The sequence below is a fragment of the Zootoca vivipara genome, chromosome 2 (assembly GCF_963506605.1).
Source record: "Zootoca vivipara chromosome 2, rZooViv1.1, whole genome shotgun sequence".
Classification (NCBI taxonomy): domain Eukaryota; kingdom Metazoa; phylum Chordata; class Lepidosauria; order Squamata; family Lacertidae; genus Zootoca; species Zootoca vivipara.
The window spans coordinates 30,364,223-30,392,177 of NC_083277.1; the positions used below are offsets into that span (position 1 = coordinate 30,364,223).

The window sequence follows — 27,955 nt, forward strand, 5'->3', positions numbered from 1 at the left end:
GAATTACACTGTTCCAATCTCTGTACATCACCTTTCGGTTAATGGTGTCTTTTCTTAATTAGTTTGTGTTCCTTAAAAGGAGGACTGTGCCGAAAACAAAATAAAAGAGGGAGTTTAAACTGCTGATGGTCTGCTTTTGTGTGGCTTCCAGGCATTTGAGCAATTTTGCTAAAAAGTATCCGGTAACCTATTTCCAAAGGCCACTTGCAGATAATTATATTTGGTTTAATTTACATACTTCAGTTTATAATCCTAATTAGTTCTCCAACCACTAATCCCTAGGCAATACGTAGGCCTGCCTACCTCTTGTTTGTGATCCCTAATGTGTGAGAACTCGCATTTTTATTTGAAGCGGGTGGGCTGGGGTGGTTGAGCAAGCCAAAAACCAACGGGAAGATTGTGTTTTTAGGCCTGGCTGAGGGTTTTCTCATTTCACCTCACAATTCGGCAGGGTGATGGGATGCTGGCTATAAGTATTGCATCGGTAAACACGACTAATTGCACAGCACGCTGCTTATTTCTGGAAAAGATAATTTCCTGTAATTTATAGTGCGATCTTATGCACATCTATGCCAACTTACTCTCAGACATATATGTCTTTAGGATTGCAGCTTTAGACGGGGATGAGAACTAGTGCCTAGAATAGTAATGTACGGGGATGCATACCTATTTTCAAGTACCAATCACATAGATTCAAGACACAGATACCTGACTATACACTCTTAAATAGTGAAGCTTTTTACCAAGCCAAGGAATGTGAACGTGCATGTATGGACGCACAGATATGCACACCCCTTCACACTTCTTCCCCTTTCGCTGTCCCAGCGTTCCCTGAACCGCAGGCACTCAGCATGTTGTCCTCTCATGTGGTTGTAAAATGTAGCTGACTAGAGTTACCAGGTGGCGCTGTGGTTAAACCACTGAGCCTAGGGCTTGTTGATCAGAAGGTCGGCGGTTCGAATCCCTGTGACGGGGTGAGCTCCCGTTGCTTGGTCCCAGCTCCTGCCAACCTAGCAGTTCGAAAGCACATCAAAGTGCAAGTAGATAAATAGGAACCGCTACAGCAGGAAGGTAAATGGCGTTTCCGTACGCTGCTCTGGTTTTGTCAAAGCGGCTTTGTCATGCTGGCCACATGGAAGTTATACGCTGGCTCCCTCGGCCAATAATGTGACATGAGCGCGCAACCCCAGAGTCGGTTACGACTGGACCTAATGGTCAGGGGTCCCTTTACCTTTACCTTTAGAGTGAAGCCCGACATAAGAAGACTCTGCCAATGCTGCTCCAACTTTCTCTACCACTTAATGATTTGGGGCCCAGTGCAAAATGCTGGTTTGGCGTCTGATAGGTGTTCTGGACTACAGCTCTCATCAGCCCCAGCCAGAACACTGGTACCTTGGGTTAAGAACTTAATTCGTTCTGGAGATCCGTTCTTAACCTGAAACTGTTCTTAACCTGAGGTACCACTTTAGCTAATGGGGCCTCCCGCTGCCGCCACGCCACCGCCGCACAATTTCTGTTCTCATCCTGAAGCAAAGTTCTTAACCCGAGGTACTATTTCTGGGTTAGCGGAGTCTGTAACCTGAAGTGTCTGTAACCCGAGGTACCACTGTACGGCCTTGGGAGCTGTAGTCCAATAACACCAGGCTGGCTAAGGCTGCCTTACAGAATTGGGAGGGCTTGGTCCGTCTGAATGGAAAATACAGCCACTGGGGTCAGCACAAATATTCTTCCTGCAGCAAGCATAAACTACAAGGGAATTAAAGGAAGTGTTCTCAGAGCCAAACTAGAAGTGATGTTATTCACATCTTTAGTACTTATGTGACTGATTATTATTATTTTTATATAGCAGGTGTGGAGTTGCCGAATTTGGAGCAGGACTGCTGCATGGGCAAACACCCCCCCCCCCCAAATCTGGCTCAGTCCTGATTATTTATAGTAAAAAAGCAGCCGCAGAATAGCTAATTACACAAATAACATCACATCTAGTATGGTTCTCAGCTTGAAATTGACTTCCCCCAAAAGGTTTGTCAGAGATGTAACCCAGAATCCTTCATTGACTTTTGACACATGCAGAAGTGAACAGCAGCTGATTTTTTTTTAAGCACAGCATGCAAATAGGATTGTTTAATTTGTTCAAGCTTTCGCAAGGCTCATTTGGAATTTAGTGCGCTGAAATTTGAAAAGCAGCAACTGCGAATCAAACTTTTTAAAAAAAATTTATGTGAGCACTTAAAAAATGTGGAGAGAAGACAAGCAATGAAATTTTGTTCTCTGAAAAAGGCTGCCCCATTCTTTGCAATTATGTAGATTAGAAAACCTTTCTTCCAACTAATCCACAAGGGTGATTCCAAGCAAGGCGGCCTCAGGAGCTGAATTTCTGCCACTAGCCTGCTTGCTATCCATACCTGTCCTAAAATAAACTCAGTTTTAGTAATCCCAGCAAATAATGTACACCACTCATTCCATTCAGCCAGATAAACCTAATTTCTAACAATGCAACTTACACAAGGCATTGTGGTAAAGGTGGTCAAAGTTAAAAAAAAAGCCAAAGGATATGAAATATAAAACAATAATTTATTTTTTTAACTTCATTTACTTGTTAATGTTTATAACTAGTCATGATTTCATGAAAACTGCCTTCAATTTCAATACATTCAAATCTACAAAGCAGACAGCTACTACAATGGGCATTTCAAATTACACAAAACGGCCTTGTAAAAAACATTGGACACACATGCACATTCTTCCAACAGGCCCACAGCCATGGCAAACTTGCTTCAAAGTGTTTCAGGGTTGCACCATGCAGCAGTTTGCTTCCGCTCTTTCAAGTGATACCTACATACTTCCTTCAGAAACCGCAATGAAAGAAAATAAAAGTGTGTAGCTCTTAGCCAGGACTCTTAAGGGGTTGTGTGCATAATATGCTTAGTGTAGTGCCTAGTTGTCTTCGGTCCCCAAACTACTTTGGTAGTCTGCTGCCTCTGCTGTTTACCACCACTCTTTGCCCCCTGCAAGAGGACTGCAGCTACCCAGACATTCGCAGCAGTCACAACACAGAGACCTTTACAACTTGCGACTCGCCAAACAGCCCATGCAGAGTGCATTACTGAGCACAGGACAGCTCCCAATATCTTGCTAGTGATCTGCACCGCGGTGGCTTGGTAGGTCACAAATTGGGCATGCATGCTGTGCCATAACGCGAAGCAGTATGAGTGCACAACCCCAAAGACACAACCGGTTTGATAAATTGTGTACATTGCTGCAAAATGATTCTATCAAGAGTTTGGTAGTTCAGCTAAAATATTGATAAAACAGAAACTTGTGCAGAAAAAAGGGCACAATAGCAAAGATATATCGCAAAATACTGCTTTGTTAAAAATACATATTTGAAGTTGTCTTTTGAGTTTCTGCATGTGTAACCTTTTTAAAATATGAATATAGTTTAAAAAGATATTACCTGTGTAAGTATGATTAATATGCTTTTCCTGTTATTTAAAACATCTTATGTAAAAGCGTAACACGTTACAAAAAAAGGTACTATTGGTATTCCAAATAAGGTCTGTCTGTTCTGTATTGCCTTAAAAGAGATTTTGGGTGGATGACTCTTTCTCTCCTCTTTTGCACCCAGAGTTCCGTATTTGAAGTATAAAGCCGATGAATGTGTCTTTTATTTACAATAAAAGAGAGGGAGCGTTGCCACATTTAACGAGGCAGGAATCTCTACCCCATCGGTAGGGTTTTATGTACACAACTTTGGCACCGGAAGATTATACAGTAGTCACCGACAGGAAGGAGTTGTAAACTTTTTGGCCGTCGGGTGACTTTGTGCCGTGGGTCAGCAGTTCTTGGATTGTCATCCAATTGTCAAATATTTTTTTATTCCTTTTCTTCATCATTTTTTTGTGGCTCAGTTCTATGATATTCATTTCCTTCTTCTCTTCGGCCCCCTGCTGTTCCTTTAAACACTCTAACCTGCTCTGCATCATAAACTCGCGCCTTTTCCTCTGCTCCTTGGCTTTCACAACATGCTGCTTCCGTTCCTCCTTGCTCCAGTAACGGCCCATCTTCATTTCGCTTATGGCATCGTCGTCCGTTGTCATGCCACTGCGCTCCTCCTTGATCTTTATGGCACGCTCTCTCAGCAACCTGTCCCGCACGGGTCTCTTGGTGATGTAACGGGTCCCGTCGCTCCTGACCTTGACTTTCCATTCCATCCTGGGCTCGCTCTGGTTGGAAGAGTTCAAGTCTTTGCACATGCTTACTAAGCTCATTTGGCTCTGCGCATACTCCACCGCTGACTTCTGCTGTATCAACTGCATGTAACTCTGGTAGTGCTGGGCATGGGCAGGGATGTGCGCATGTTTATATGGAGAGTGGTGATAGGGAGATAAGTAGGAGCTGCCTGGTTTGGGGGGCTGAGCTGGGCTTTTGCTTCCGTCGCTCTCTTTCCTCTCTTTGATTTCCAGCTGCTCAGCATCTTTGGGGTGAGCTTTAGCTGTGCCATATTCATGACTTTCTGGGCTAGACTGCAAATTTTTCTGAGACCCTTCTGCTCCTTCGCTAACTTGTAAATTGAGATCTTCTGCTGTCCTGCACAGAGAGTTGTTGGGTGAGATCTCCAGGGTGAGAGGCGTGCTCCGGCAACTTTCCCCTGTATTGTAAGCGCTGGAGCTGTCCTTGTCTGATTTCTCTGGGAGTTCGGTGATATCCGAGAGCTCATGTCGGCGGACGTCTATGCTTGTGTTGTAGTTGCGGAAGCCGCTGTTGTGCAGCATCCACGGCTCTCGGTACTGCTCTTTCAGCTGCTGCATCTTGTGGGCCCTCACGATGTTGAGGCACTCCAGCTCGATGTTGCGCAGCTCCTCGTTCAGCATTTCCAGCTCTCTGTCCACGCTCTCGTGGTCACTCTTGCTCATATCCAGAGTGCTGTTGTGGTAGTACAGGCTGTACGGGTTGGCGGACTTCACCTGGCACTTCAGTTCCAGCAGCTCGCGGAACCTCTCGCACTCGTCCACCGGGATGCCGAGGAAGTCAGCGTCGGCGCAGTCGGCGGAAATGAACGACTCATTGCTGAACTGCATGTCCCCACTGCCCAGCGTGTCATGGCTGTAGTTCAGCTTCTTCTGGCTCCCCAGGGTGTTTGAGGAAGTCGTGTGATCGTCGGCATTGTTTTCCTGCTCCGAGCTTTCGTCATTCCGAGTGCTTTCATCAGTGCGCCCTACGCCACTGTCTTTCTCGTGTTGGTTTGATAAAATGGTGGCAGTATCTGTAGTGCCTCCATCCTCTTCATTTTTCTTCTTCTAAAGACATCAAGAAAAAGTACATTCGTTAAGAAAAATTGCAAATAAATATAATAGGCAAACTAATTTTCTTCTCCCCATTTGCAGAATTTTCTTCTACAGATTTTCTTCTATAAATTACACACCCACACTCCTAATAATTATAGATGAATTAGGTATGGTCCACTTGGAACATCTCATGTGGAACACTGATGAGGAGTTTTTGCAGGAAAAGTGCTTCTTTTAGTTTTACTTAGGAGTGGAAATTTCATTTTTTTTATCTAGGAAATGCATAGTTCAGATGGTGATATACTTTTTGGATAGATCTCAGGTGTATTCTTCCCTCCTCCCCAATTTTTAAGAATCTATTATTCAGACCAGATTTCCAAAAGAACCTGAAACACTATTCAACGCATAAAATAAAACAAATTTATAACATTTGGATATTGTTATTTTTTCTGCATTTGAGGAGTGTTGGATCAGAAGACCTTAATTCAAATCTCTGTGAAGAAATGTGGAAAGCTGTAGTTCAGTGTCAGATTACCTGCTTGACATGCAGAAGGTCTGAGTTTCAACCCCTAGCATTTCCATTTAGGGCTGGGAATGTCCCTTGGCTGAAATGCCCGTAGTGGGTGCCCTTATACAGTTTCCCCGTCACTCAGGATAAGGGGTTGGGTTGGAAGACCAATTGGATTAATGATACATTGTAAGATGTTTGGGACAGGTGGAAAAGCAGAATCTTAACCACATACACACATAGATAAAATGGACAGTGCTAAAAAAAGAAACTGAGTGAAGGTGTGGGCAGTCCCTTAAGTAATGAGGATGCAGTGAAGAAATTCTACAATTGTAGGATTTGTCAGTTATTCTTATTCAGAGACAACTGTTCTTTGCCATCCTAGGGAGCGCTCACAGCAAATGTAAGAAATGTTTAATGCAATGCTTAAATAAGAGCCAGGGAACAGCATGACTTTGGTTTGACAATAAGGTATTTCACCTAACAAAGTACAATGACATTTACCTGCTGAAGCATGCTGGCAGTAAACTGCATTGCCTGATGGTGCTGTTCCTCCAGCATGTCCATGTGTAAATCATCCAGAAAATCATTTCTGTCATCATCCATCCATCCTTCATCCAGCTACAAGGAGAAGAAATACAAAACAAATGCACCGAATATTGCTATGCGGATGTGACTCAATAAATAAAGGGAACTTAAGAACTGCTTTTCTGGGAATCTGACTTATTTCATGCACAACTTGTAACAACCTCAGCACACGAGTTGTGCTTCCTTCCTTGCCTGATGTGAATCTGAAGTGCAGAAGGATATTCCAGTTCTTGACAGAAAGCACAATGCATTATGAAGTTTTATGTGATGGGAAAATAATTTCCTCCACCCTCGCTAATTCCTAGAAACAGATCTGTTGGTGAGTTAAAGAGTCCAGATGTGTTGGGAACTGTATGCATGCAATAGTAATGCAGCACTACCATAAAACAGGCAATAATTTTGGCTTGCTAAAAACAGCATGATGTATAGGGCATGGGTGCTATTTCCAGTAGCAGGTGGTGGGGTGGTGATGCTTACCTGACCTCCCGGCCGCAGAGTCACTGCTGCTTACTGGGAAGGAACTTGGGAGGGGAAAGCAGTGGGGAGGTTAGCGCTGTGCAAATGCATTGGCAGCAGCACGGCCCCGCTGGCGAGTTGCACAGTGCCAACCTCCGCGCTGCCTTGCCCCTCCCACTCTCCCTCCCAGTAAGCAGCAGCAACTTCACTGCTGGGAGGTCAATGCCAATCCCCCATCCACCACGGCCCATCACTCTGTTCAACACTGGTCAAGTCTACAGCTGGACTATTGCAGCACATAGCTAGCTAATGCTGGATGAGTGAGATTGGGACATAGTGAGGCCGCATGGGTGCAGTTTTGCACAATAATCAGCACTGTGCCAGACAGTTTATTCTGAATCCTGTGTAGTAACATGTCAGGCAGGGCTGGGGACACACTATCTAAAGGTGCTCCGCTATAGTTTAACGCCTTACTACTGGCTTCCTGTTTGCTTGCAACTCTAGCACCATGTCCTCAGTAGCCTCACCCTTCATAACTTCTCTGCTCTCATATGTTGATGCATCTCTACCAGTACTTTCACTCATCCAGCTCTGCCACCCTCAACTGTTGGAAGCATGGAAGCACAATGCCCATTGATGGTGCTGTATAAACAACAACTAATAATAATTAGATGCAGCACCTGGAGAATTTCTGGCCTTGCTATGAGCAAGGAAACATTCTTGCTTTCTTCACTGGTAAGGAGTGCCACAGCTTCCTCGCGATTCTGTATCTCTATGCCATTAATCTGGAGAAAGAAATTCAAATTCCATTATATAGAAATCCAAAAGAAAGAACTCAGAAATTATATGTGAAGTGCACTTATATTTTTAAAAACCATGCAACTCTACGCAGAGAATTTAAGTCTGGGTTTAGACACATTTGCCTCATATGGAATATTCCTCAGAACCAGCTGCACTGAAATGAATGAAAGCCTCATGTCAGAGTCATGAGTTCAATTCTAAGTTTACCCATAAAGCCACTGTCCTGCTTTGAACAAGGTCAGTGCCCTTCAGACTCACTGAAAATGATTCACACCCAACTATCAAATATACTTTTTATGTTAAGAGGTCACCAAGCACCTACTTTAACTAATGCTGTGGCAGTTATTTTTGCCCAGTTATTTCCAAAGAAATGACCTTAAAAAATAGGTCACTTGTTATTTTGGGATGGGGGAAGGAAGTACAGTGGCCATTACGAAGTGGACAAATGGTGTGTGGTCTTAATTTAAAGCTTCATTCATTCATACCAGCTTCTCAACATCTCATGCTTCCTGAAATGCCTATTATGAGAATGTTTGGGGTTGTATCCAATGAAGTTATCCTTTTCAAGCAAGAAGGTCTCCTTGTGCAATGGAAGTCCCTCTCCCTCTTCTCCCTGTGTGTACCCCAAATCTGTTCTGGAAGTTCCCCCAATCCTCCAATGCAGATTTGGCTGGGATGTGGGGAGATGTGAGAACAGGACAACTTTGTTGGATACAACCCTATATCAGTATTGCCTCCATTAGGCTTTTGAAGAAGTGTGGCTTGGCAGGATTCTTCCTGCGCAGCACTGAAGAGCTCTGGAGGATTTGATTTCCTTTAAATAGATTCCCTATGCCCCCCCCCCCCAATGTTAGGTGAAGCTGAAAAACATAGACTACTTTCTCTGAGGGTAAAGGTTTTCATGAAATGGGCTGGGGGCAGGGTAGGGATTTGGCACAGCATGTAACTTTAAATCAACAGTTTTGACTGGCAACTCGTTTTAAGTGCCTCATCACATAGAGAGTGCTGCTTTCTCCAAGGCAGGACAGGCTCTAGTATTTAAAACTTTGCCCTGGCAAGATAAATACCTGCTCCTGCCACATAAACTTTACAGCATCAGAAAGTAATGTGACAACTGGGATTCACAGGGCTGTTTTGAGGCTGAATAAAATAAAGATGATAAATCTCTTTGCCTGCTAAAAGCGCTATATGATGGCAAATTCAATAACATTACGCCAGTGTTCAGAGACTGTTGAACTGTCCCCATTGGTAGTTTCTCACAGACATAATGCTGTCAGGTAACACTTTGGCTTTCATGGCTGATCTATGAAAGTAAACACGACTGCATTTGCCCTAAACTGCGAGCATCTGGTCTCCAGGTATTTCATCAGAAGACTTATTTGGGGAATATTTATACTGGGGACTTTTGAAATACATTTTCTTATACAGTGGTGCCTCGCTTAACGAATGCCCCGCTTAACGAAATTTCCGCTTAACGAAAGGATTTTTCGAGTGGAGCTTGCCTTGCTAGACAATTGCGTTTTACGAAAAATTCGTCTAGCGAATCGTGGTTTCCCATAGGAATGCATTGAAATTCAATTAATGCGTTCCTATGGGCAAAAAAAAAAGTCGAAAAAAATTCAGTGCATTCTTATGGGATTCGCTAGACGAATTTTTCGCTATAAGAAAAGACCCGTGGAACGAATTAATTTCGTCTAGCGAGGCACCACTGTATATTTTATTCTACTTACTGCATTTCTAGCCCACCTTACCCCCTGCAAAGACTTCAAGGTGCCTGACATGCTTCTCCCTGCTCCTCATTTAATCCGCACAACAATCCTGTGAGGTGGGTTAGGGTGAGAGGCAGTGACTGGCCCAAGGTCACCCAGCGAGTTTCATGGCAGAGTGGGGATTCAAACCCTGGTCTCCCAGGTTCTAGTTTGACACTCTTAACTACTACACCACACTGGCTCATCTGTCAGAAATGTCACATAATAGGATAACTGAAGAAACTGTAATATGGATTTCATATAACATAAACTCACTTGAATTATACGATCGCCCTCTCTGATGCGACCATCTTTCGCAGCAATGCTGTTGGGATCAATCTACAAAAGAGCAGAAAGTTGGCTACTTTTTGCAGGATTTCTTCCCTGCGTACTTCCAACCACTGGCATGTTATCTGAGATCGCCTATACACATAGTTCACAAACCTTCTTGTTTCTCTTAGACATGGATGGGGAATCTCATCCATGGATGGGGCTCAAATGCTGCCCTCCAGGCCTTTCTACCTGGCCCCAAGGACTCACCCCAAGCCCCACAGCCTCTTGAACCATGCTCCTCCACCAAGCTCCTCCACCAAGCTTTGGACTCTGGTTGAGTGTTTTTGCCTGGGTGGAATGAATCCTGTAATAATTCTTCTTGCTTGCCTGGCTAGAGGCTAGGTGTGTGAGTGTGAAGAGACTAGCCTACATTTATTGCTTTGCCCACATTATTTGCCTGTGGCCCTGCTCACATAGGCATGTCACCCCCAGAAATTTGCACTGAAGGGAATGTTACACTTGGGCTGAAGGAGGTTCTCCAGCCTGAGAAAGAAACACTGCACTATTTTATTAGGAAACATAATTTCCTAATTTACATGCAAGAGGTCCTAGGTCCCATCTCTGGCATCTCTAGGTACAGGTGGGAAAGATTCCTGCCTGAAACCCTAAAGTGCAGCTGCCAGTCAATGTAGACCTGGTGCCCTCCAGATGTTTTGGACAAGTCCTTCAGCCCCAGACAGTCAGGGATTATGGCAATGGCAATCCAACAACACCTGGAGGTTACCAGTCTAAGAAAGGTCAATGTAAACAATACTGGTCCAGGTGGGCCAATCAATGGTCAGATTTAACACAAGGCAGCATCTTATGTTCCCTATGTTCACAACTGGAACCACCACCTCTCTGGTCGCCACTCATCTGAAAGTGGGTACATCTGGAATAGGACTTCTAATGTTGATCTTAAAAGAACAGAAATAGGTGCCTGAAATGTAGGAAAATTGTTCGATATTACGTCAAAACTTGCTTTTGCAAGTAACGTGGAATGTAACTGACAGGGGGAAAATGACTTTTTCACAACTACAGTCAAAAGGCAGGTATTATATTTGGTCTCACCTCACTGATATAAATGCCAATATCATCTTCATCATCAGTTCTGTAGCACACTGTAAGCCCAAACTTGTCCTGGCTGTTCACTCGATGCAAATCTACTTCCTAGGACAAAGGAATGAGACACTGGTGAATGTCTGTTTTTTTAAAATATGTGGAAATATTTTGCTTACATTATAGTTTCTGTTTTTAAAAGATTGCACTATGTTAATTTACTGAGCTAGAAGTGATTATGGACACACGATCAATACAGAGGGCAATTCTGGCTCTTCTGTCAATATGCAGTCGTTTTGGAAATAAGACTCTCTTATTGATCATCTAGAAGAAAAATGGTCCATCTCTTATGAAGTGGCAACACACACACACACACACACACACACACACACACACACACACACTATTTTTAGTGCCTCCACTATAATATTTGTCAAGTGAGTCTTTGGAACCACAGTCTTCCTACATTTCCAGCACCCTAGGAACAGTAACATCATTAGTGCAAAGAGATAAAGACTGATAAATAAAATATACATTTTAGCATTCTCTAGACTAGTGCAATGCAATTCTGGAATAGTCTCTAATCCAAATACTTCAAGGCAAAGTTAGCCATGACTACATCCCTGTAAAGGCACATAAAGGCTGGGCAAGTGAAAACATTAGTGTTAGTGTTGCATCGAGAAAACAAGGTTGGCACAGATTACAACATTTCATTGTTCTTGAGCTGGAAGTTTTTTCATGGTCTGTGAAAAAGTGGCCTGCAGCAAGGTGGTGAGGAAGTCAAAAGCTGTTTCTTTCTAATCTTAGTTGCATGAAATGGGGAGATTGATTTATAAACTACACACGCTATTATTATTATTATTATTGATTTCTAGACCACGTTTCACCAAAAATGATAGCAGAGCAATTTATAAGGTGTTAATCAAACAAAATTCATCGTCTCAACTGAATTACTAATTTACGATTATTAATTCCAGGAGGTCTACATTGAGTAGGATTAATGTTGGATACAACCTTAAATTTTAGTCTCATGAATTACATAAGTAACAAAGTAAGCAGTATCATAAAAAATGGCTTAATGGCTTTCTACAGCCTGAGCGTGTTTTGCCATTTAAATGTCATACCTTTGTATTGTCACAATTCAGCACAGAGTGGTGAAATTCTGCACCCAATGCAGATAATGAGTATTGTGCCATCCAAATACTGATGAGCTGAATTCTGACATGCCTGTGGTTTTCCTAGTACCCTCCATATGGACTGTAATTCTCATTAGCCCCTGCCAGCATGACCTATGGGTCAGGGATGATGGGAATTGCAGGCTAAAACATAGGGAGAGGAAGTTGGGGAAGACTGGTTTATTACTTTGGCAGGCCTCAGGATGCTCTTTTATATGATTTTTTGGGGGGTGGGGTGGGGTAAACCTACTTTGAAGAGTTTTCCAGACCTCTACAATCAAATGTAAATACAGTCTCGAACGGAATCTGTTCCGGAAGTCTGTTTGACTTCTGAAAACGTTCAAAAACCAAGGCACATCTTCCGATTGGCTGCAGGAACTTCCGGCACTCGATCGGAAGCCCTGGGAGGTGTTCAGGTTCCAAAGAACGTTTGCAAACACTCGCTTCCGGGTTTGCAGCGTTCAGGAGCCAAAACGTTAGACCCATAAGGCGTTTGCGAACTAAGATACGACTGTATGCTTCAAAAGTATCATCCATTATATAAAGTGAAATTTGCACCTCATCCCTTATCTTTGAAAAACAAATGCTGCAATCTCCCTCTCCAAGTGGGCACCACAGTTTCAAACCTGCTAACTCCCATGCTGCTTGTATCAGGCAGATAGTTAAGTGGGGTGAGCAACGCCTAGCCCCTAAAAACCCCTCTAACCCTTCCCCACCTCCCCAAATCATCAACAGCCTGAGTAAACATGACTAGGATTCCAGCCTTGATCTTAAACGTGAGATGCGTTGTTGAAAGAAAAGGGGACAATGGCCACAGCACTATCAAATCCAACATATATGGAAGTGGGCAACTGCACAGTCACATTTGACTTCAAAAGCCGGAACTTCCCCCAAATGAGGGGATCAGGAAAAAGGAAATTGAAAGGGAAATAATGGTTTCCAAAACAATATTACTAATTTGTGACATTTAACAACCAACATTTTTTTTCGTAGTCCTGGATAAACTAGACTAAAATGACAGCTTAATACTTTGCAGGATACCTAGCGCCCCAAATTGGTCTTTGGTTACTCACTGCTTAGAACTGCTTTAAGTTCTCTTAAGTATTTGACTAAACTGGCAGTACACAGACAGTGCTGTAATAATGAGCTTGGAAACCATTTAAAAATCCCCACATGTTTGCGAGGCAAGGGGGGGAAACACACCCTGTGTTTCAGATTGAAAGAGAGATTGCTGCCTTCTTCCTCCTCCTGGTATTAATGCATTAAAAGTCCTAATAACATAATAGTCTTCCCTCTGAGCATCTCTCAATTTCAACCCGCGGTGCCATTCACCGGGGGAAGACAATAAAACTCACCAATATGAATAATTTATTGGCATGTCTAGATGACAGCTGCCACGATAAGCAATCTCTTGTTATTTACTTGTCAACATGTGTAATTTGTTTTGAAAAAAACAGAGCAGTAAATGTCACTGACATTTCAGATGGTATTTAAATGATTTTCAATCAATAGGCACTATTGTGAATGGCTGCACACTCTCTCGTCGTGCTTTCTTTTGTTACAGAAAGGTTGAACGCATCAGTATAATGGCAGAAGTTTTCCATATTTCTAAGGCTCTGCCATTATTATATTTTTTTTTAAAAAAAATGGGATTGAAGCTGATCAATAAAGAAGATTAGATAATGTCAGCCAAGTACAGTTGCTGGGGTCAGTACTTTAGGTTTCATCAAGCAAATGGAAATGAAGTCAGTAAACTCTGGCTCTAATTTATGTTTAGGAAAGTTACTGCCTTTTCCTTTGAAAAACAAAACAAAAACAAACTGCAGATCCCTGATCATGGGTGCGACATGTGCCTGGGAAATGGCACCACTCACCATCCTGTCTGCAGCATGGATAGGATATATCTTTTACCCCTTGTTAATAAGGTGCTAACATTAATTGGAGGGAGGGAGGCAGGCAGGGGCTCTTTAGCGTTTGCTTGTAGAACGCTGTGGGGGGGGGCATGATTTGGCCACAGAGTGTCAGACAAGGACCTGGGAGAGCAGGGTTCAAATCCCCACTCACCAGATGTCTTTGGGCCAGTCACATTCTCAGCCTAATCTACCTCACAGGGTTCTTATGAGGATAAAATGGGGAGGGCAAGAACTTTATATTGCCATACACCCAGACTTTCCTGGGATTTCAAAGGCAGAATTGATGTCTGGGGGGAACTTCCGAAAGGTGGTGCTTTGCCCTGGATTTTAGGCAAGTCAATTACAGTAAAAAAACGTGTTTCGGGGTGTCCTGGTTTTTACTTTTTGAAATATTTTTGAGATATGGCAACCCTAATATAAATGCAATTAAAGAATTAAATAAATGGTGGGGCAGAGTCAGGAGTTGGCACTTCTGGATTTCATTAAATCTTGCCCTCTAAATGTTCTGTAAGTCAGTGATTCCTCTATTACAGTGGTACCTTGGGTTACAAACACTTCGGGTTACTGACTCCGCTAATCCAGAAATCGTACCTCGGGTTAAGAACTTTACCTCAGGATGAGAACAGAAATCGCATGCTGGCGGTGCGGTGGCAGCGGGCGGCCCCATTAGCTAAAGTGGTACCTCAGGTTAAGAACGGTTTCAGGTAAGAACGGACCTCTGGAACGAATTAAGTTCTTAACCAGAGGTACCACTGTATATGTATATACATATGAAAGCACGTCAAAGTGCAAGTAGATAAATAGGAACCGCTACAGCGGGAAGGTAAACGGTGTTTCCATGTGCTGCTCTGGTTTGCCAGAAGCGGCTTTGTCATGCTTGCCACATGACCTGGAAGCTATACGCCGGCTCCCTCGGCCAATAATGCGAGATGAGCGCGCAACCCCAGAGTCGGTCACGACTGGACCTAATGGTCAGGGGTCCCTTTACCTTTATGTATATGTATATGACATTGTTGCAAGCCACTCTGGATGCCATAGAAGCCACGTGGCACAGTTAGTTTCTCACTTTGCTTTCACAATATGCAAGAACATATTCTAAGGAGCAGAAGTCTTGCTTCAAAAAGCTATTTTCAGGTAACTTTAGGCAAGGGCTGTGGCACCAACATGACTCTGCAGAATAACTCCTTGTACACAGTACAATGGAGAATTCATGTATTCTGTGTATTAATAGGTACTCCCCCCCCCACTGAATTTCTGAATTGAAGGAGGTCTGGCTAGAATGACCCTCAGAGTCCCTTCCAGCTCTACAATTCTAAGTGAATAGAGAACTGTAGGCCTGGAACTCCAGTGAAAGCAAGACAGAATATTTTGACAGAATAGATGAAATATGCAGACATAACAGCCCCTGCAGAGCAGATGAAGTCTACCAAACTTCAGACAAATAGGTCCAGCAGAGGCGTTTGTGCTTGATATCTTTAAAGTTTGGGGTTTTCTTTTCTTTTCTTTTGGAAATATTCACAAGTTTGAATTTGGAGCAGAATTAGATGAACATCTAAGGTTGCACCTCTCAAATGAAACAAATGAAAATTTTTAAGTTTACCAAAATACCTGGGTAAAGTTTACCAAAATACCTGACTAAGACAAGCAAGTGGCCTTACCAACAGTTCCCACTCCTCTTAGTCCTCTCCTTTGTCTTTTGCCCAAAGAAAGCCCCACACTCTACCCACACACTGGGTGCCTCCAGACTGCCATTATTTTGTGAGAGGGGCTCAAGTGCATACTGTAAATTTAGGTTTGCATAACTGAAACGGATTGCACTGATTTTAACAACCAAATTCAATCCTGCACTGATTTTTTTTGAATTCTGAGTAAACGTCAGTATACGATAAACACAATCTGAATCTAATCTAATCATAATCATGTGGATCAATCAAGAATCATGTTTTAGGACTGAGATCAAGTTTTATTTTTCAAAGATGCTTTATGTTTTATGTTTCAAAGAAGCTTTAATACTTCATGCTTTTGCTTTTCATTCTCTAGTATTTCAACAGAGAGCTTGAGCTTTTCAATATGCTTCAAAGCCAGAACGCTTCATTCCACATCTCCTGTTTGGGATATATTGTATGCGGGGAAACCACTTGAGAAATATCCGAAATACACACACACATCTGAGGAAACCGTGCTCAGGCAAATGGTCTTTGTAAAAAATTCCCTTCAGAATAGCCTCAGAGCAGGTGTTTGGTACCTGAATTTTTATGAGTAATTAGATGTAGACTTACCCTTGGGTTCTATCTCCCCAGCCCTGGTTAGAAGTAGAAATAACTGGGATTTGATGCTACCCTAGATATGGTAATTTTGTGTACACAGAAAGAAGAACAGCTGTTTCCTAGCTGCCTATGCCTCAATAAAGTTTTTATGTAATCATAAAGCTTCAAAAGATTTTATGGACATCAACTCTATTAATTTTAAAAGCATCAAAGCAAAGAACATTTTTAGTTTTCAGAGTACTTTTTGGAACAGAGTACTTTGCTTAAGCAAAAAACAATGGCACACCCTACAAGTACTAGGGTGTTCCTTCCCATTACACAGAATAATTCATGGACCTCTACTTGCTTCTCAAAAAGTAATAACATATTTTGGTTGACATGGTAAGGTGTGCATATTTTCCATGTATTATGGAACAAGAAATTATACAACTGCTATAATAACTTCTACTTGAACAAATAGTGACCGGCACAAAGGCCACAAGTAGAAGTGGGCTTCTAATGAGAGCACAAATAGGCCTTGAGTGAACAGTCGCGGCAGATATACTTAGATATCTCACATCTGGATCCTGAACATCTCTTCACATCAATACATGTGACAGCAGCAACCAACAGCGCCAGAGTAATGTTGTGCATTATGCTATTATAGTTTAGAATATGCACAGAGATCCATTGTAGGCCCACTGGAGCGAAAGGAGGATGTGCAGCCACTGTGAAGGATGATTGTACCCTAATTGTCTTAGAAGTCAGGAATGATCTAAAGAGGATACATATTATAAGTGTCATGAGTAAGCATTAGCATAACTTTTTGAGATGTAGATTATCCTTTTCTTATATAGAGCTCCGATAAAACCAAAGCATGTGCAGATATGAGATCTCTGAAACTGAAATGGATGCAAGACAATTACATAAAATTATTCAGGCCCTAAGCCAACTGGTGGCAGATAAAGAAAGCTAAACAACCTGAATGCTGAAATATAAGTGCCATTTACAGTGAGACAAGAGTACCATAATGTGCTATGATATTATATGCCTGTGGCCATTCATAACACTAAGGTTTCAAAATAAAAGATAATAGTAAATTAGCCTCTGTATACGCAAACGAAAATTTGTTCCCAACAGATTATTATATCGTGTTTCAGACAATCTGCTGTTAGGGGCAGGTTAAAACTTTAGAAACACAGAGCCAGTCTTTTCAAAAGACGTACAGTCATACCTCGGTTTAAGTCTGCTGTGGTTTGAGTACTTTCGGTTTAAGTACTCCGCGGACCCAGAAGTGTTTACTTCCGGGTTCCTCTGCGCACGCATGCGCAGAAGCGATCTGTGCGGTCTGCGCATGAGCAGAAGTGCTCTATCGGCGCTTTGCGCATGCGCGCTATCAGCGCTCGGTTTAAGTACTTTTCGGGGATCGAATGGCACCCTGGAACCAATTAAGTACTTAAACCGAGGTACCACTGTACTTGTACTGGAAATAAAATTCTCTCGAGTGAGTGGGGTGATAAGGAGCTTGGATGCTTCCCCCAATTTTGTCAGAAAGCAAATCCTAAAGACAGACATCAAATCTGTGTCCAATGTGCTTCCCTACAGTCAGCGGAGACTTAGCTGTAAAAACCAGGATCCCAGAAAGTCAGCTTAGATTATTCTATGTCCAGTTTTGTTGAGCATTTTACAGTTGGATGCAGGATTCTTTTGCCCAATGTCGGACTCAAACTCTGAAATGAAGAGTTTCATGCTCTACCGACTGAGCTATCTGAAAAAGCTTATCAGTCACCACTCTTCTTGAAATGAAGCTAAACCACAATCAGGTGCACGCCTTTTGCAAATAAATCCTCCTGAATGCAGCTAAATTTAGTTCTGAGATATAATTCCCAAAATCAGGCTGGTAAGGATGGATTAACCTGTACTTTTACTGCTCTCAAATTTTTGTGTGCGTTTGGTGCTCTAGACATGTTCTAGACAAGTGCTCTAGACAAGGTGCATGTTCTAAGGTTCATTTGTAGTAATGCATTCAATGATATCCTACCTCTTAGAAAAATCAGGCACTTTTACTGCTTTTTGTTATCATGTCTGTAAGTGAACCCTTTAACAACCCTACCCTGTATGTTGAAACAACATGGAAATCTACTTGTATTTGTGGTGGCTGTTTTAGAAAGTATGTAGGGGCAATGTTATTTATTTCTTGCCTTGATCATTTTTAAACGGCTTTATGGCTCATGTATGTACCAACATGGATACATAAGATATGGGCCCAATTAAAGCTTCAGAGTAAGAGTTGCAATTTAGAAAACCGTTGATATGCTGCCATGACATTGTTCTTTTATTATTATTTTTGGGTTGGGCTTTAAGAGAGGCTGTGTAATGTGCTGGGGGCTGTATTCCTTGTAACACCAGATGCCAGTTTCAGATACTGAACTTAAAGGCCTTCAATGGCCTGTTCTTGGCAGATACTCAATTCTTGTGACTAATATCAGCCTGTACAGATTGCTAGGCAATTCTACTGCGTTTCATTGAATTCTAGCAAGAACTATAGTCATTTACACAGGGGACTTGTTGACTATATCTGTTAAGTCATTAATTGTGAGTTAGGATGGCCATAAAAGCCTAGATGATGGACTGGAATTCAGAGTGTATTTTATGGAGAGAGTAGCCCAGGTGGTGTGGTTTGATATTTTACATCCTTTTCAGCATTCTGACTCGAGTCAATGAAAAAGTGCATCCGCAGTCTGTTTAAGACAAATCTGTCAATAAGCAAACAATACAGCTAGAAGCTGCCCGAGTGTTTGTTACACTTTGACCCTTTCCATTGATCTCAGTCTCCCAGGTTTGAAACGATTCTTAAAGGCTTTCAGAGAACGGCTATTTAAGCTGCAAGGATTTCCTAAATGTTTAGCTGGTACTGTTACAGAGCTTTATTATTTTAACAATCTAAGTGCTCTCTTAATGTCAAAATTATAAAATGCCGTGAAATGATTTGAGTCGCACGTGTTATAGTTACTGGCTGGCAAGAGCACATGTGGAAACAGCTGCCAGCTTAACCTGTCCGACACTTTGAGCAGTGGTAGCAGCAACAGTTTGTTGCACAACTCCTACTAGGCCCGTACCATTTCAGCAATGGCTGCAGACTGCCTGAGTTGAGATCCCTGTCCTGTAGCAGGGAAGGGCAAAGGAAACACTTCTTTGGGTCACAATTGTTGCTTTTCAGAAAACCACCTTCTGTGTCTAAGGGTTTGCTGGAGATAAGAATTCCTCTGTTGCAAAATATGACTCAGCAATATCAAAAGCAACACGATGGCCAAAAACAAATACAATGTGAAACTTTTTGGAATAATTCAAAACATAAAGATTAACAAACTAAAGTCTGTATCTTTGTTGTTACTTTGTATTGTATCTTTAAACTCGGTTTCCTTGTTATTAGTAACACCTGGGGTTGGAGATTTTATATATATATATATATATATATATATATATATATATATATATATATAATAAAAAATGTTGTTAGTAACAGATTATGTTAGTAACATAATCGCATGAGCACTGTTCCAGAGTATTTTTCATTCTCGTGTACATTACATCTATTCGAAAAAAGATTGGGTATGTAACCTTTTTATGAGCTTTCGTGTGCATGCACACTTCTTGCATGCACACGAAAGCTCATCCCAAAATAAAAACTTAGTTGGTCTTTAAGGTGCTACTGAAGGATTTTTTTTATTATTTTGCTTCGACTCAGACCAACACGGCTATCTACCTGTAACTAACCTTTTTATGTTAGAGTTTATAATTTCCACGCTATTTGAAATTGCTGTTATGCATGTGCAGGTCATTGTTTGAACATTTTATTTTCAGTTCATGAAGAAATTACGTATCTTTCTACTTACAAGTAGACTTACTTACAATTGTTGAACTAATTGGCTGATGAAGAATTCAACGAAACAGTAGTTGCTATCCGGAAACACTGTTCAGCAGAGTTCAGAGTTGGACATCAGAATTGGGACATTGCCGATTACAAAGCTTCACAGCTTGTTCTCCGCCGGGTAAAGTCTGGCACCGTGATTCATTCAGTACTTTGAGAGACTTTAGTTTGTTAATCTTTATGTTTTGAATTATTCCATAAAGTTTCACATTGTAATTGTTTTTGGCCATCGTGTTGCTTTTGATATTGCTGGGAGATAAGAATTCAGCAGGAATGGGCAGTTAATCTGGACCCCTGCTTTGGGATTTTCACAGTGGTTTGGAGCGACATTTACCTCAGCATTATCTTCTAGAACAGACATCCCCAAACTGCGGCCCTCCAGATGTTTTGGCCTACAACTCCCATGATCCCTAGCTAACAGGACCAGTGGTCGGGGAAGATGGGAATTGTAGTCCAAAACATCTGGAGGGCCGAAGTTTGGGGATGCCTGTTCTAGAATGATGAGCCCAAGTGACTTTGTATTTCCCCCTTCCTTGTTTATCTGTATGTGTACAGGGTGGGAGCTAGAAGTCTTTTAGTGGGTGGCAGTTTGAGCAAAATCATGACGCTGGAGACAGATTAAGCTAGTCATTCTTAAATTTCATTAAAATCCATGCAGCAAGTTAGTCAAAGCTTGAATTCCATGAGATGAAAGTGTGACCTCTGGATCCAGCCCCATGATTTTGCTCAAACTAAATGAGACACATGATATTTCTGTAATTTGTCTTTTAAAAATATATTTCATTGCTCTACTTTTGTACTTTTTACTAAGCCTATGATTTGAATTCATGTTGCCTATGATAGCAGGGGAAGCATCTTGACTGGGGACTTTGAGAGAATAATAACAAGCCATGGAGGACAAAGAAGCACTTTGCTGTAAACAAATGGAGGCAAGACATGCTTCTTTCAGATGTAACATATCTACAAGAATTAAAAACACACAAAACCCTACAAGCTTCTCTTTGAAATCTACCACAGGTATAAAACTACGCTTTTGATGCTGCGTTCCCACATGAAAATCCATGTATGCAAAGCTGTAAAAAGTGTATGAATAAAAACCTTATCTCCCCAAATTATATTACTCACAAGTATAACTAGAACAGATAAGGAGAAACCTATGGCTGCTTCTATTATGAGCTGAGGACATGGCCTCTCATCCTTTAATTACACAACATATAATTAACTACATATTAAAATTAGTAAGCACTAATTTCCTGCCGTCTGTACACCAAATTGCAGAGTAAATAGATTTTCCAATATATTTTGGTAGCATAAGTTCATAATTTGAATGCAGCGCTAGTTGCTAAGTCCTTGGCACATGAACATATAAAAATATTTTGTATGTTGAATGGTTGCTTCTAGTTATTACTCATACCTCTAATTCTAGCTCCTCTCTGTCCATTTCTTGATGAATGCCTCCCATATAATCATTTGGGTCATAGTATTCGTGCCCTGATGAATGCCTGGGAAAATAAAGCACAGTTTAGGTTATCACTCCCTATTCTAATTAACATATTAATCCTCCCCCAGCCTCATGGCAGATCATCACTAACATGTCACACATACATCAAGACTGATGCGCTGTAGGTGATCAATGGTGTTGAGGACGTAAGCTCATTAAACAACAGAGAAAACAAATATTATTTTTTTAAAAACCTGTCTTGCTGCCTTAACATATTGGCCAACCAGGCAGAGCTGGCCCACTAGAGAGACAGAGGGGAACATTTGTCAAAGACAGGTGATGGTACTGCTCTTCACCATCAGGAAAGGAAAAAATGCTGCGGAAGTAAGGCTTGGGGGTGGCATGATGGACCCATGAAGGGGAAAAAAAATGAGGGCCAGAAAAAGAGGGATGGTGGAACAAGAATTAGCACACACATTTTATTATTCAGGGTAGTGGTCATAGGTTCCCATGTTACACCTGAGCACAGGCGCCACACTTCTACTACTTCCACTGAGAAAACTCAGGGGGGAAACATACAGGCTGGTTTCCTAGCAACCACCCTTTCCACGCGCCCTCTTATCACCTCAGGAACAGGAAAATATGCCAACATCCATTCTCCAATTCCCTCCGCCTCAGAGGTGGAGGGGAACAACAGTGAGCATGTGAGAAAAGAACGGTAACTTAATTAATAATTTTTCTTTTTCTTTTTTTAAAAAAGCTGTCCTCAGAATAGCAATATGGATACTGCACAATAATAGCATGAGAACATGACCCCCGGTGCCTAATCTCTGACAGAAATTGCACAACCTTCCCAACCTCGAGATTTGTAGCACCTGCTCATTTGCCTGATTTCTGATTGTGAAAATAATGTTTTGTCTTTAATAATGATGTATGTTTTTTTAATGGATATATATTTATATGGAGAGGAGATGGGAAACCAGGTTTTAATCCCACTTTCAAAATATGAGAACTTGAGATGATAACTCAGTGAAATTGACTGTCAACAGGTCCACAATTGTAAAAAAGAAGCAATATATAGTTAACATCTGGAATTCACTTCATTGGATTATGGATACAGCTAAAGATGACGTTAAAAAGAACTAGGGAAATTCATTAGGCACCATAACAAAAGAAAACAAGTCTCTATGTTCCAAGGATCCGATCTTTCTGAATACCAGATGTTGAGGACCATCTTCTCAAGTAGATTTGAGGGGCTCTAACACGACATCCTGATGTGCGATGTCGTAAGGAGCCAGGACTCTTGTTTATATATTGATGGGAGAGTCTGGGACTCCTCTCTCTCTCTCTCCCTTCCATGTAGTGGGATCTCATGCTGTGGGAGGGTACTGTCTAGATTTGAAGGTCCCATGTGACTGTTCTATAGCATGGGCGATTATTCACAGAAGTCTCAAGCAGTTGGGATCTGTACAGAAGTGGGTGTCTCTGCATGTGATGGGGGCCTAAGCTACCCAGTACTCTACAATTACTGACACTTCACTCTGCTACCAGCCTCCCTCAACTTGGTTCCCTACAGATATTTTGGACTACAGCTCCCATCAGTCACTTCCCAGCCCTGTGAAAGGAGTCCAAGTGGGAGTGGCCACATTCTTAGGCTGAAACCATGTTGAAACAAGAACACTATCCAAAGCTCCATTGTAAGGTCCTTCTTTTATTTCATTGCCAGTGCATGCACAGAAGTGGATGTCGCTTTTTACCATGCATGCACCATCCTATCAGCAATGTCATTGCCAGTTTCTGTGAGCAAGATGGGAAGATTTCATCACAAATGGCACTCCACATTTGTGGGAGAAAATGATTTCTGTACTATCAGTATAGGTGGACTTGCAAATAAGTAAAGGGGTGTGTGTAACTTGCTAATAATTAACAGTAATTAAAAATTGATTTTAAAAATTCCTTGACAGCATTTTGAAGAAAGATCAGCCCTACAGAACAGCTTATTCTTGTAACATTGCCACGGGATTATAATAAAAGGTAATTAATACACTGAAAGAGAATGTAGTGGCCCCTAGCAATCTGCAATTTATGGCCACCATTTAAAAAAAAGGATAAGATTGAACAGCAGCACTGCAAACAGGTAGCAAAGAGCACTGCCAGACACATAAGCCATAGTCCAGATTTTAGGGGGAAGACCTGCAGCCCAGAAGGTCCCAGGTCAAATCCTTGGTTTTTCTAGTTGGGAGACCCAAGGCATCAGGCCTGGGAAATTTCTCTGCTGGAGACCCTGGAAAGCCATTGCTGCGGGCCAGAGTTCTAAGGAACTCTTTATTGAACTGTGGGTTCACTCAGCCTTTTTCTCCTCATCTAAAGGCATAGAGACTTGGCATAATTGCGCATGCAAACTTAGAAGTGAGCAGGTAGCCTCATACCATTTTATTTTTAACTGTCTTGTTCATTTGGCTTCTCATTCACAATGCCAATGGGCCTGCAATTTCTCAACAGTCAAAGTTACTGCACTGATTCCACCATTTCGTAAAATTGGTTGAACAGAAGAAAAAATTGCAGTGTTGAGTGTTCCCTGTTCAGAATTCTAACGATGATGTGCCACTGCATTTCCCTAATCCCAGTTTTCCTTCCAACAGTCAGCATTCTGTGACCATTGAGCATGCTCAGCCCTACTGAGGTTCCTCCCTTCTTCCTTAGAGTACCCCTGCCTAATTTTTTTTGTGTACTTCCCCTGTAGTCTGCTGATACCCACTTCTTGTGTCTGGGCAATGTCACTTTGGCAATGGCACTCACAGACTGAACATCAGAATTAGAGTGGATGGTTGCCTAAAATCTTGCAGATATTTCAGTCCTAATGTTTTTGCTCCTGAAAATGGCAGCTTAGATCTTCATAATGATGTATGGTCGTTGTATATTTTTTCATCCCAAGTGTATGAAATCTAGCCCCAATGCTTCATTGCTTCAGTGTTTACTGCCTTTTAATGTAGCGAGGTACTTACTCCTCAGGTAAGAGATATGGATCCAGTACTGAAACTGGTGGGGTAGGCGAGCTCATCTTGGTAAGAGCCATGATGTGTTCAAAGGTGATGTCAGTCTGCGTGCCCATATCCACCAGGAGACATTCATGAGAGGGGCTGAAGATTTTGCTGCGTGGCGCTCTCCTCAGGACCTGAACGACGATGGGATCTTTAGCTGTTTTGAAGGCTTCTACTGCTTGGTCATGGGTTGCTTTAGATAAATCTTTTCCATTTACCTGTGGAGGAAGAGGAAGAAAGGTGAGTCTCGTTTATCTAGCGTTCCTTTCATGTAAAGCCATTCATGAAATGAGCTTCGTTTTTGTAAGTGCTACTTGAAAGTAAGGCTGAAGCTCTGGAACACCTAACTCTAACCTGTTGTGCATTAGCAATGAGAAAGAACAGCAATTACTTCATAGTGGGTGGTCAAATCTCTGCGGAACAAGAGACCACCTTTTGGTAACTTCAGAAAGGCACAGCCCGATTCACTTCCATTTGAAATCAGTTCAGGGGCAGTGTGGGCGTAAAAGAAAAATAAAAAGTTCAGGATATTGGACTAAGCTCTTATTGCACTGTTAGACACATCATCAAAGGCTCGTAGTTTTAAACTGTATGATCGCAGGGGCTTTGTTATAGCTCTGATCTACAGAAGAACACGATACAGGAAGCAAAAGTGGCTACATCCATGAATCCACTGATAAATAGCGGATGAAACTCTTCAACTCCCTTTGCAACCTTGGGAATGCATTTCCTGACTGCTGAACACAGGCTTTTTAAATATTGAAAGTTATTCCCATGCTCTAAGCTGCCACTTGTAATATTGACTATATAATAAACAGTTTCCATGGAGCAGAGAATGGGTCTAGACTAGAGCCATAAGGTGAAGTCCTACTACTGCTGAAAATAAGCTGATGTTCTCCAGACAAGACAGTAATCTCTGCCATGACTTTAGGCCTTCTGCAGGTCCTTCATCTTGGCATGTTTCCCAAGGCTGCAGTTGTAAGGAGGTTGGGGTAAAGCAAAATGCAATGGTGATTTAGCTGCCTTATGAGCTGGCGATGTTCAAGGTGAGGAGGGAGGAATGATCTTGCATTCTTCTGTCTGCCTGCCTGTTAAAAAATTAATGGTTTTGATGCTTTCCCTCCTATTGGAAACAACAAGAGAGAAAAGGCAGGGAGAGGTTTAGACCTGCTCAGAATCCCCCAACCCAGGTGTGAAGGCATGTCAAGATGACTGGGAAGCCTTAGGAGCCATGGCATGCCCCTAGGACACCCATTTTTGGCACCTCCAATGTAAGAGCAGCAATGTCAATGGGGCCAGAGCTTTGGAAGAGCTAGGTGTGCCAGAGAGGTTGGTTTCAGGGGTGGCATGTCTCATTTCACCGTTTGAGATGAAACAATAAGTTCTGCCTTGTCCTGCCACTGCCAAGATGGGTGCTGCTTCTCCACCAGAAGTGGAGGTGACAGAGTGCCCACGAGGGTGCTACCTTGGGGGCTTACAGCTGCCTGAGGCTGGTTGGCTCCAGCACTGGATCTCTGCTGTGCCTCTCATGCTGGAGGGATAGAGCCCTGGGACACAGGATTGAGAAATGATGTAGAAAGAATAATAATATTATTCCTACATCATTTAATAATATTCTGTAATAATATATTGACATATTTTGTGAGCAGCCTGTTTAAATTACTGAAATACTGTTTCCTTTATTTTAAATATAATCTTATCCTATTTTCAGTTTATTTTCTACAACATAGATGTTACACACACACACTGAATCTTTAGTGAAAATGCACTGAAGAGATATTCACCTGGAGCAGCTAAGTATCACAATCTGCTAAGTACCCTCAGACGTGGCTCAGCCATCTGGATAAAGTGATGTCAACATAACACTCTTGGCTCTACAGCCTTTCCCAATTGATTTTGAAAGGATCTAAGGCTCCTTTCCCCAAATTATTTCCATATGCTTTTTGTCCAGCATGCATTACATGCCCCCCCCCCGTCTTTGGGATAAACTGAAATCCACTGTGTCATTTTCACTGCAACTTATAGGTAGCCTCAGGCAATCTGTCATACTTGATAAAAATTAATTTGTATCCCCCATCTCTGAAACAAGAGAAACACCAGCACCAACATTAGTGTAGAAAAGGCCCTTCCATTTTTGAAACCAAATTACCACTGGAAACTCCCCACTTCTCAGCCTGCCCCCACTTGCAGGGAATGTCTAGGGTAGAATATAGCATTGTGCTATGGTGAATGTGCTGGGGGAAATGATTTCTCCTGGCTGTTCTGAGGGCTCTCCTGACACCCCAAGAGGCAATTTCAGGGGTTGGGAAAGGGTAGAAATCTCCATTGCACAAGTAGGATCCTGCCCCAAGTTTATTTTTTTTAGAAGCCATTGCTATAGCCTCCAGTATCTGTCCACTGCAGTGCTTGACCACTGCTGACCTATGTATGAACCACCCTCAGCTGTCCAAAAGCCTTATGCTTTCTCAAACGACCTTTCCCCCTTGCTGTCCCTTATGGCTTTATGTCTCTAAAAAGAAAGGAGGGGGAAAATCCACCTTTCTCCCTTCTGTCAAATCCCTTCCGAAACTCATCTTTGGCATGATGCCTTAGTCCTTTTCCCCTATGGAAACCAAGCCATCATGTGTGCAACTCAACTGAAACCAGATCCTCCTTCTGTCTTCCTTACTCCCTGTTGAACTTTGGATCATAAGGCTCTTGGGTCAAGGATCTGCCTTTCTGTTGCTATTCTGTAGAATGCCACACACAGTGACTGCAATATTATAAATTACAACCTATCGCAGCCATCCTGGGATGTTACCACGATGTAGTGCCGGGCGATTCACATGCTTGCTGCATCTGGTTCAAAGCACAGGCTTCCTACTTTGGCCTACTTTATATCCAACTTTGTTCTGGTCATTCAAGTGGAAGCTGCCCCTGATGACCTCACAGGATCACATGGTCAGGTTGATAAATGTGTATCTACAGACCCAAAGTTCTCCATATCAATAAACTTACAAGAACTGTTGTCCGCTCTTAACTACCATTGCCATTACCTTATTTTTCAATTTGGGGAAAGGGGGATTTATTACATTGATGGTATGGTAAGCACAAGAGCAGTGATGGGGAAACCTGTGCCCCCCCCCGATTTTGTTGGTCAACAAATTTCATTGTCCTTGGCCATTGGGGGCAGCGCTGTTCCCAGCTCCCGTTGCTTGGTCCCAGCTCCTGCCAACCTAGCAGTTCGAAAGCACGTCAAAGTGCAAGTAGATAAATAGGAACCGCTACAGACAGCGGGAAGGTAAACAGTGTTTCCATGTGCTACTCTGGTTTGCCAGAAGCGGCTTTGTCCTGCTGGCCACATGACCTGGAAGCTATACATCAGTTCCCTTGGCCAATAATGCGAGATGAGCGCGCAACCCCAGAGTCGGTCACGACTGGACCTAATGGTCAGGGGTCCCTTTACCTT

The 27,955-nt window shown here is 42.2% G+C and overlaps 1 protein-coding gene across 3 annotated transcripts in view; it reads right to left on the reverse strand.

Annotated features, from left to right (window-relative positions):
• Nucleotides 1-1,242: 1,242 nt before the first annotated feature.
• The window catches only part of PDZRN3 (PDZ domain containing ring finger 3), a 187,987-nt gene continuing 161,274 nt past the window's right edge, over nucleotides 1,243-27,955 (reverse strand). For 2 of the 3 annotated variants that reach the window (XM_035106613.2, XM_035106615.2), the window contains 7 exons: nucleotides 24,472-24,725; nucleotides 21,440-21,527; nucleotides 10,773-10,871; nucleotides 9,666-9,728; nucleotides 7,521-7,625; nucleotides 6,301-6,417; nucleotides 1,244-5,300 (listed from right to left, as the gene is read on the reverse strand). In XM_035106613.2, the coding sequence (XP_034962504.2) occupies nucleotides 3,768-5,300; nucleotides 6,301-6,417; nucleotides 7,521-7,625; nucleotides 9,666-9,728; nucleotides 10,773-10,871; nucleotides 21,440-21,527; nucleotides 24,472-24,725 (2,259 nt within the window). In that variant the 3' untranslated portion in view covers nucleotides 1,244-3,767. Of the gene's footprint in view, nucleotides 5,301-6,300; nucleotides 6,418-7,520; nucleotides 7,626-9,665; nucleotides 9,729-10,772; nucleotides 10,872-21,439; nucleotides 21,528-24,471; nucleotides 24,726-27,955 lie in introns of all 3 variants that reach the window. The other variant, XM_035106614.2, reaches the window with a different exon arrangement.